The following is a 10,198-nucleotide window of genomic DNA, read 5'->3' on the forward strand; positions in this document are numbered from 1 at the left end:
AAAACTGTAAAAAAAAAAGCGTCAAATAAAAAAAACGTAAAATGTAATTAAAACCTTTTTACATAAATAATTTTCTCAATATTCGATTGAATCCACCACAAACACAAAATATCCAATGTTGAAACAAAAGTAAATAAATATGTTCTCATTAAATTCCTAACTTACTATATTGTAAACATCTACAGTTGACAATATCATTAAAAAAATTAAAATTATAGAAAGTGGAGACATTTCTGCAGGGAGGACCAAGGTTTAAAACACACACTGTTATTTACTCAACAAGTCACAGTTATCCTTGTTTTATTTATGTTGCTGTTTTTTCCCCCCCATTGGTCAATATATAGTAATAAGCCTTAGTTTTACAGTATAATGTATGGTTTTCGGATTCTGGCCGACAGCCAGAACTACGGCACTTGAAATAGAATTCAGCCAAAACACGGCAGACAAGTCAGGCATGTTTGGAATGAGTCCACAACACTCCTGATTGGTTAATATAAACGTAATCGAAGAAACCTGCCAATGAGAACTGTCCGCGCCTGTCGTTCACATTTGAAACATCCACGTCAGTTTGAGCGGGTCTCCTCCTGCGAGCTACAGCTGTCTGTATGTCTGCTGCAGGAGTTTATGGATTAATATCGGGATCGTTTAACACGTTAAATATGAGCATCGGGACGTCAACAAAGAACAGAAGACTTGAGATCTGGTGAGTCCTGCGACTGTAATGGAGTTAAATATGTATTTAGATAATCCTTAGTTTGTGAATGTTTTATTTTTTATTTAAGGTTACGTTTCTTCTTCTAGTTAGCTGAGTTTCTTCCCGTTAATTTGGTATTCATCATTAATAGGTTGTTAAATGTTAAGAAGCCCTGAGATGCTGTTTCTTGCAAGATGTTGCGCCCGGGAAACCTGACTTAACAGGTGGCTGCTAACGTTAGCTTACAGCTTACAGTGCTGCCGCGCCACCCTCTCGTCTCCAACACGGGAGAATTACACATAAACATGCAGCGGGGTGTCACAATGTTGTCGCCAAGTTTAATGTAAAGTTTCACAGCTTTCTTATAGCGGAATCTAGTTTGTTAATGTTCAGTAACAGCTAGCATAGCATAAACAGCTAACCGCTAACGTTTGGCTAACTTGCTAGTTAGCTCTGCTCTATATATTACAAGCTAACATAACTAGCTAATGTCACACTGTGTGAACTAAAATACTTTTTGTATTACTACATCATACATGCTTGGTCCAAATCACTGCTAAAATGTATTATTTTTGAAAATGTATAGTAAAGAAACCCTCAGCCATGTGTGAAATAACATAATACGGGTAATGTTTGACCCATGTTGTGCCTTAGAAGTGTAGTGATACAAACATGATTTTTATTCAAAAAGTAAGAACGGGAAAAATACAAATTGGTGTTGATCCAAAACAGGTTAATTGAGGAATACCTGGAATCCTGAATGGTTAAAGTAATTTATTGCAAAGATATTTACAATTAAAACTAATTCGGGTCACTGTTGACACATGTTGGTTGTATGTTGTGTAACAAAGGGTTAACATGACGGCTGTGATGTTCACTCTTTTGACAGAGCACCAGTGGACAGCGAGGACTATGGAAGAGAAGATGTGATGGCTTTGTGTGGAAAGCTGCTGAAGCCAGCCTGTGTCCCTCATCAGTCTCTCCAGGCAGCACCCAGCTATTCTTCCATCTTGCAGATGAAAAGACTTTGATATGTGAGTAATAACTAACTTGTGTCTAACATAATATTGAATGTGGTTTAGTAAAGTATTTAAAAATACCCCACATTGTACAAGTACAGGACAATCAGAGCTTGTTCAACAAAGATTATCAGACAATTGTTTTGTCTTTGAGGTACAGCTGCAGCAGAGAGTCAACATTCTCATTTAGTGTTGTTTAATCAATCAATATTTACTGGTCTTGAATTTCCTCACTGGATTACAAAATGCTCGAATCTTATTGTACAGGGACATTATGCAGATTTAATCACCTGAAGATGAAAATATAGATTCATCGATATGTACCATTTTAAGGAAATAGACTGTTAGTGGTATTGACCGAAGCTCCGCAGCTGTAGCGAGGCGCTGCTAATGAAAACTCAAGTGCTCAATTTGTTGGTTTTTCTTTATTATTAAGAATTGAGCAAGCATATCTTCCTCTTCGAAATCCCAGTTGTACTTCGCTAACACGTAGTGCCTGGGAGGGTGTGTTTGATTGTTCCCACCCTTACCTCACTTATGGACTAGGTCATGTTAGGCAAGCATTCCAGTGGTTAGTTTTAGGGTCACCTCCATTGTTTTATTTTGTATGTATTCACTTTAAGAGAAAGGGATTTCAGAAACAAGTCTCACAAGTTTGGCTCGAGGTAAAATTAACCAAAGCTACCTGTTGTTAGACTATGTTCCCCCCTTCTAAACTTATGAAATAATTAATGCCCTGATAATAACATCCATCATTATGGTTTACTAATAGTTATCACTTCACTTCCTCCTCCAGCACCTGGACACAGCAGGAACCTATGCCAGGATCCTGTTTGTGGACTTCAGCTCTGCCTTCAACACAACCCTCTGGCTGGAGGCTGCGCACCATCAGGACCAAAACCTCTCTCCATCAGGACCAGAACCTCTCTCCATCAGGACCAGAACCTCTCTCCATCAGGACCAGAACCTCTCTCCATCATGACCAGAACCTCTCTCCATCAGGACCAGAACCTCTCGGCACCTCAACAAGGCCCGCCCCCCCCACTGACACTTTACCTCAGCCACAACGCAGACTCTGCATGGAGATCACAGGATAGTAAATATTGCAATGTTTAAATATTGCTTACTGCCCATATTTTATATTCTATAATTTATTGCATTCCATTTCTTAATATAGTTCGCTATCTGTGTAGTTTTTAAAAATGTGTATTTGTATGTACGACACCTCCTCATATGTGTGAACATACCTGGCAATAAACCCGTTTCTAATTCTGATCTTTTTGTCCTCTAGGTTGCACTGCCACGTCTACAGTAGCGCAGAATGGACAGAGGAAACATGATTGGGGCTCAAGTTTTTTGCAGCCAATATACATTATCCTTCAACTTGGGATAGGAGGGTGAGTGAACAAGTTATCCATTGGTTGGAACCTACATCCCCATTGTTAGACGTACTAAATCCTGTACACTGCTCCTTCAAATTGACAATGTGAACATATGTCGCCATTTTGCAATTTCTGTTATTTTCAGTTGAGAATGTTTCAAAGTAATCTTAAAAAATTCAACTTACTTTTTGTTTCTACTGTTTATAATTATGATGTTTAAATATGAAATGCTGTATTCATTAGTTGTACTATAATTCTACAAATATTTTTATATTTTAAGTTTTCAGAGTAATTGTTTCCTACAGAACATTTTGTGATGTCATTTTGTTGAACCTGTTTGATTGGAACATGTTAGAAAGCTGTAAAATAACAGTATTCTCCCTGTAGAACTTTAGTTTCTGTATTTATTTTAGTGTTTGATCATACAAATCTAATAAAAGAAAATGTAAAAAACAGTTTTTCTCATCAGAACTTTATTTAAGGTATTTTAATGTAACATTTTAAGACAATGGATTTTGAAAAGAGAGGAAAGTTTCCTCTAAAATCTTTAAGGACAATTTCTGTATACTAATTGCTTTTGCACTTTATTTCAGTTAAAGTATTTTTACTTTAATTTTATGGTTTTGCTGCCAGTCATTTGACCGTTTTTTTACGGGTTTTTTGCCCGTAGAAGTTTTAGTGCTGTACTTTTATTAAAGGTTATTGACTGTAAAAAGAGCAGATACATCTGTAAAATTCAGTAAAACCTTTAAGGACAATTCCCGTAAATTAATGTTATAAGTTCTGCAGAACAATTTTATAGAAAACAATAGCAATTTTCTATAGGATTCTATAAATTATTTGGTGGAATCTATAGTAAAATTCATAGGTGAATTATATAGAATATTTGCCAATATCCTGCTGTATATTCTACAGAAATTCTATAGAAACATCAATAGATTTTTCTATAGATTATTTTGCAGAATCTATAGTCAAATCCATAGGTAAATTCTATAGAATATCTGCAAACATTCTATAGTATTCTTCAAAGAAGTTCTATAGAACTGTCCACAGATTATATATATATATATATATATATATATATGCTCCGACCGTCCACACTCACAACAACGGCCTACAGACATAAATAAAGCAGTGACTGTATTCTCCATGACACAGGCAGTCTGTGGTTTGTACTTGTTTAACTTTTGTCTAGTTTCTGAACAGATATGAGGAGCTGTGAGCGCTGAGTGCTAAGAGCTAACAGCTGTGTTGTTTTTCTGGGGCTCTCATTGAAGATGACGTCACGGCTCCGCCTACACTGCGTTACTATAGATACTACCCCAGTTCCTAAACTGTAATGGAAGCGCAGCATTAAAGTGGCCGGGCCTAATAAGGCCTAACTAAACCGAGCGAGGCCGAGCGAGGCCTGCAGTGGAAACGCGCCATAAAGCTCCGGCTCGGAGCTGGAGCCTGAAAAGTGCCGGTTTTTCCTGTTCACACCGCAGCGGCGCCGCCTCTTAGCTCTGGAATCCGGTTCACTTCCAGCTCCAAAAAATTGTCGGCCTAGAGGCAAGAGCTTCGGAGCTAAGAGGTGGCGTCGCTTACGTCTCTTACGTCGAGGCGTGCAGGAAACTAAACCCACCTCCCCTGAACACGGGTCGACTGTCATGCCTGCTTACAAGCAGTAGTGCCTATAAACACACTTTATAAAGTCAGGCAACACTAACCAGGCTTCGTGTGATTCTGTTTATTTGTACCTTACTTTGACCATCCGTTCACTGTTATCGATCATTGTGCAGAGAGGCAGACGTGTTGTTTTGTATTATAGCAGCTATCGGATGGAATCAATACATGGGCTGAACAGGTTGTCGTGTCCGACTATCACAAGTAGAATCATAATAAAAATACGCCGGTAAAATGTGCCTGTAGAAAACGGTTTATGCTACAATAGGATAGCAATAGCAAGTAGTGTGGTGACACGTTATTGGACATAATTCACCTCTCGTATTGTGTTGCCACACGGACCCTTTAGTGGGAACACCTGTAGCGTTAGCTTCCATTCCTGCTAGCTCGTCAAGCAGAGCAGTTGATGTGATAACCTCTCTGTTATTAATGGCTAATAAAGATTGGAACTCCATTCTTAATACACCGCTTCCGACTCCCTTTTCCTGGTACTACAGTGGTGACCCCGACGTTTCCGAGAAAGTTCCTGGGAAATTAACGAGCATGGCAGAACGCGATGGGTTCGTAAAGCTGCTGGAATTCTGGGAGCACGCCGCGGAGGCATGGTTCGCACATGTGGAGGCGCACTTCGCCTGCCGACAGGTCCGTGACGGGGACCTGAAATACAACCATGTGGTAGCAGCGCTGGGCAGCTCTGCGTCGTCCAGGTTGGTGGGATTCATCGCAGCCCCCCCACACCATGGCAAATATGAGGCGATTAAGGCCAATCTCCTTAAGACATTTAGCTTATCTGCTAAGGAGAGGGCCCGCCAGTTACTTGACATTCAAGGCCTAGGAGACAGCAAGCCATCCCAGCTAATGGAGAAAATTCTAAATCTGCTAGGGGGGGAAGATCCCCGGATTTTATTCACGGAGATTTTCCTGCGTCACTTGCCTCCCCGGGTCCAGACGGCGCTCGCCAACACGCCTGTCACGGAGCCCCGTGCTTTGGCTGAGGAAGCAGATCGTTTTTTCCTGGCTACACAACAGCCCGGTGCAGAGACGTTAGCCGCGACGCTCAGCGGCCCACCTGCAGTCAAGAAAGCGTGGCGGAGGCCGGACACGGCTGTATCGAGCCGGCGTGGAGACACCGGAGAGTGCTTTTACCACGCACGTTTCGGGACAAGGGCGAAGAGATGCATTGCTCCGTGCAGCTACAAACCCCCGGGAAACGGAGGGGCCGGCGCTCAGTAGTGGCCCTGAGCGTCGGCGGCACGTGCAGGCTCCTCTTCGTCAGCGACAGCGTTTCGGGGAGCCTGTTTCTGTGTGACACGGGCGCTCAACGGAGCGTAGTTCCCGCGTCGAGTGAAGCCGTCGCCCGTGAGGGGCACGGACCGTGATTGACGACGGCTAACGGCGGTCCCATTCGCACATACGGCGTGAGGCCTATGTGTTTGTGCATCGGAGGACAGCGTTTCAGCTGGGATTTCGTGACAGCGGACATTTCTTTTCCCTCCTCGGAGCGGATTTTTTGTGTGCTCATGGACTCTTAGTGGACGTTAAGAATAGGCGTTTGGTTGATGCCTTGACGTTTTCTTCCCTCGTGTGCACACTTGGCAGCGCAGCGTACGACGGGCTGTCAGGCTCGCTGTCAGGGGCAGACACGTTTCTCAGACTGTTGGCCCGAGGCTCAGGCGGCTTTGCTGGCACACCCATCATCTACGGCTCCCATCTCCATCACCACGGACGCGTCGGACTACGCAGTCGGCGCAGTGCACGAGCAGTGGGTGGAGGGCGCTTGGCAGCCGCTCGCCTTTTTCAGCTGCCAGCTGACGCCTAGAGAACGCAAATACAACGCCTTTGACCGGGAGCTCCTCGGACTTTATTTGGCCGTGCGGCACTTCCGTTTCATGCTGGAAGGCCGTGAATTTACCGCGTTTGTCGACCACAAGCCGCTCACCTTCGCCATGTCAAAAGTGGTGGAGCCTTGGTCGGCACGTCAGCAGCGGCAGCTGTCCTACATATCGGAGTTCACTACGGACATTAAACACGTGGCTGGCAAGTCGAACCTGGTTGCTGATTGCCTCTCCAGGGTCGTCATCGGTGCCGTCCAGTTGGGCCTGGACTATACTCGCATGGCGGCGGACCAGGTCACAGATCCCGGCGTCCAGGCTCTGAAGGTGGAGGGCGCGGGGCTGCGCTTGGAGGACGTGGTGTTCGGCGACGCGGGCATTACTCTCCTGTGTGACGTCTCTACGGGCCTGGCGCGGCCTGTCGTCCCTGCCAGCTGGAGGCGTCCTGTGTTCGAGGCTGTGCACGGCCTATCACACCCCGGCGTTAAACCTTCGGTGCGTTTGGTGGCGGCGAAGTTCGTTTGGCAAGGACTGAAAAGGGACATGAGGACTTGGGCCAGGGAGTACGTGGCTTGTCAACGCGCTAAGGTGCACCGCCACACGATGGAGCGTTTCCTGGTGCCTGAGAGGAGGTTTGATCACGTCAACATTCACCTGGTTGGTCCGTTGCCTTCCTCTCAGGGGTTTTCCTACCTCCTCACCATGGTGGACAGAACGACCCGTTGGCCGGAGGCAGTTCCGCTCGTTTCGACATCAGCCGCAGACGTTGCCCGGGCCTTCATTGCAACGTGGGTGGGTCGTTTTGGCACCCCGTCAGACATTTCCTCAGACAGGGGCTCTCAGTTCACGTCCGAGCTCTGGAACGCTGTGGCAGGCGGTTTGGGGGTCAAGCTGCACAGGACTACCGCTTACCACCCTCAGGCTAACGGCCTCTGCGAGCGCTTTCATCGCTCCATGAAGGCGTCCCTCAAGGCCGGCCTTACGGACGGTAACTGGGTCGACAAGCTGCCCTGGGTGATGCTGGGCCCGAGGACTGCACCTAAGGAAGATCTGCAGTGTTCTACAGCGGAGATGGTCTACGGTCAGCCGCTGAGAGTTCCGGGGGATTTCCTCCCAAATGCTTCAGCTCCCTGGTCTGCCACGGCCCAGCGAGTTTTTCTGCGTGACGCGGCGGAGGCTTTCGCTCCAGTCCCGACTACTCAGCACGGTGCGCCAGGGTCTTAAGTTCCCGCGGAGCTACGCTCGGCTGGGCACGTCTTCATTCGTCACGACGCACACAGAGGCCCCCTGCAGCCCCCTTACGATGGACCTTTCCGGGTTTTGGAACACGGTGAAAAACACCTGGTGGTCGACATGGGCGGTATGGCTGAGCACGTCTTGGTTGACCGGGTGAAGGCTGCTCACTTGGACGTGGACCGGCCAGTGGTGCTGGCTCGGCCGCCGAGACGAGCCGACCCCCGGCTTTGATTCCTGTCAGGGAGTGTGGACCTGTTGTTCCGGTCCCTCCTCTGTCAGGGGCCGCACGGGCGGAGGTCGCTGTACCGACTCCGTCGCGCAGGTCTCGTGGGGGCAGGCGGATTGTTCCTCCCCGCCATACGGATTTTGTTTATACGTGAATTCTGGGGGGGCTTGTGTGGTGACACGTTATGGGACATAATTCACCTCTCTTATTGTGTTGCCACACGGACCTTTTAGTGGGAACACCTGGAGAGTTGGCTTCCGTTCCTGCTAGCTCGTCAAGCAGAGCAGTTGATGTGTTAACCTCTCTGTTATTAATGGCTAATAAAGATTGGAACTCCATTCTTAATACACGGCTTCCGACTCCCTTTCCCTGGCACTACAGTAGTCAGTTTAGCTTCGGTTGCTATGCCAACATCACCCATTTTATACCAGAGAAACTTTCATAACATCGTTGTGATACCAAACAGTGTTAATTCAGACTGACACACATTCACTTAGGCTAAGGGGAACTGGGGATATGCATCAGCTGCTTGTGTGAGTCGGACAGTGAATACTTTAGAGCGGCCGCTGCAGTGTGAGCGAACCGGGAGCTAACGGGAGAATAAACCCCGTGGAAGAGCAGCCAGCACTGCAGCGGTCGGTAAATGCTGCAGAAACACATTAATAAACAATGAACCACGGCACTCTGGAGCAAAGTATAAGGTTGGAGAAGTCGTTATTCAATTTAATCTGGCTTCGTGTGATTAAAAGCAACACGATCATCGACCCGACGCAGTTAACCGTTGTTGTTGTTGTTGTTGTTGTTGTTGTGAGCGCCGTAACGCTCAGGGCCAAAAGTCTGAAAGCGAAAAAAAAGATCTGAAATTGAAAAACGATCTGAAGGCGGAAAAAAAGGGAAACCTGAAAAAAAACATTTGAAACTGAAACAATTATTGTTTTGAATCTGAAAACGTAAAATCTGAATATGTATAAAAGTGAAATATAAAAATAAATATTTTATTTCAAAAAATTGCTGAACTGAATCAAAATAATATTCAACCTGAAAGATTATTTAAAATATTTATTTTTAGTTTGAATGCATCATTGTATTTTTCAAAGTTCAGGATAAAAACTTGAACTTTCAAACAGATTGTATATGACCCTGATATAGCTCCATAAAAGGCTCCCTGTATTCTGGAGAGTGGCCACCAGAGGAAGATATGTTCAAACTAGATGTGGTCTATCTAATTGTACAATATTAGAAAGAATCCTGATAGTATCCTGATACCAATATGTGTCATATTTGAAAGGAAAAGAAACATTTATATTGTAAAACGTTAAAGCATTCAAGAAGTTTGTGGCTGAGATGTTTTACAACTTTGTAGCCAAATAACCGCAAAGGAAAACATCTCATAGCTCATGGCTTTAGTGAGCCTGACAGCCTCAAAGCAACACCATCAAATGACTGTACATCATGTTTGGCTTCATCACAAGTAAGTAATAAAAACATAAGTAATAATAACAACATTATAATAACTAAACATAATAATACTTACAGTAGTTTAAAATATTAATGACCTGGAAAGATAATTTGTTTTAATGTTTACAACACCATCACACCTTGTGTTTCATTATGTGTTATCATCATCATCTCCATCAAACTGGCCTAAAACTCACCTGTAGGGTATTTCATGTTTTCCTCCCTTTTGCATGTAAATGAATGCAGGGCGCGTGCGGCCTTGCATGTAACTTGTTGTATAGGTCTGGCTGAGTGGAGCACCAGAACCTGAGAGGTGGAGCCATGAGCACACTCTTAAAGCCGGAGCTGGTTCCTACCCTCACTGCCAAGCTGACGCGAGGAGCGGCTCTCAGAGAAGGCATCCACAGCGCGGGGGTCGCGGGGTTTTGTCAAAGATTTGCTCTAGGAAAGAAACCTATTCTGGCCAGAAGTACTGCGTAAAACGCGCACAGGACGCACCGACGGGCACAGAAGTGGCTGCCTGTACTTGATTTTCTTTTTTTCGCTTGAGCTGAGAATAACAGCGTGGATCTCTTCACTATAGAGGCATTGCAGAGGGAGTACAGCGGGCTCGGGCCTCTGAAGGAGACATCGCTGAAGTTTCGCTCGGTGTCTGTGAAAGTGACCACAGTCAGATTATGCAGCAT

At 45.2% G+C, this 10,198-nt stretch overlaps 1 protein-coding gene across 1 annotated transcript in view; it reads left to right on the top strand.

Moving 5' to 3' along the window:
• Positions 1 to 10,189: 10,189 nt before the first annotated feature.
• Positions 10,190 to 10,198, top strand: part of barx1 (BARX homeobox 1) — a 3,076-nt gene continuing 3,067 nt past the window's right edge. Inside the window, exon 1 of the mRNA XM_034082126.2 lies at positions 10,190 to 10,198. This exon is cut by the window's right edge and continues 193 nt beyond it. Within this exon, the coding sequence (XP_033938017.1) occupies positions 10,190 to 10,198 (9 nt within the window).

This window comes from Pseudochaenichthys georgianus, chromosome 5 (genome assembly GCF_902827115.2).
Source record: "Pseudochaenichthys georgianus chromosome 5, fPseGeo1.2, whole genome shotgun sequence".
NCBI lineage: Eukaryota > Metazoa > Chordata > Actinopteri > Perciformes > Channichthyidae > Pseudochaenichthys > Pseudochaenichthys georgianus.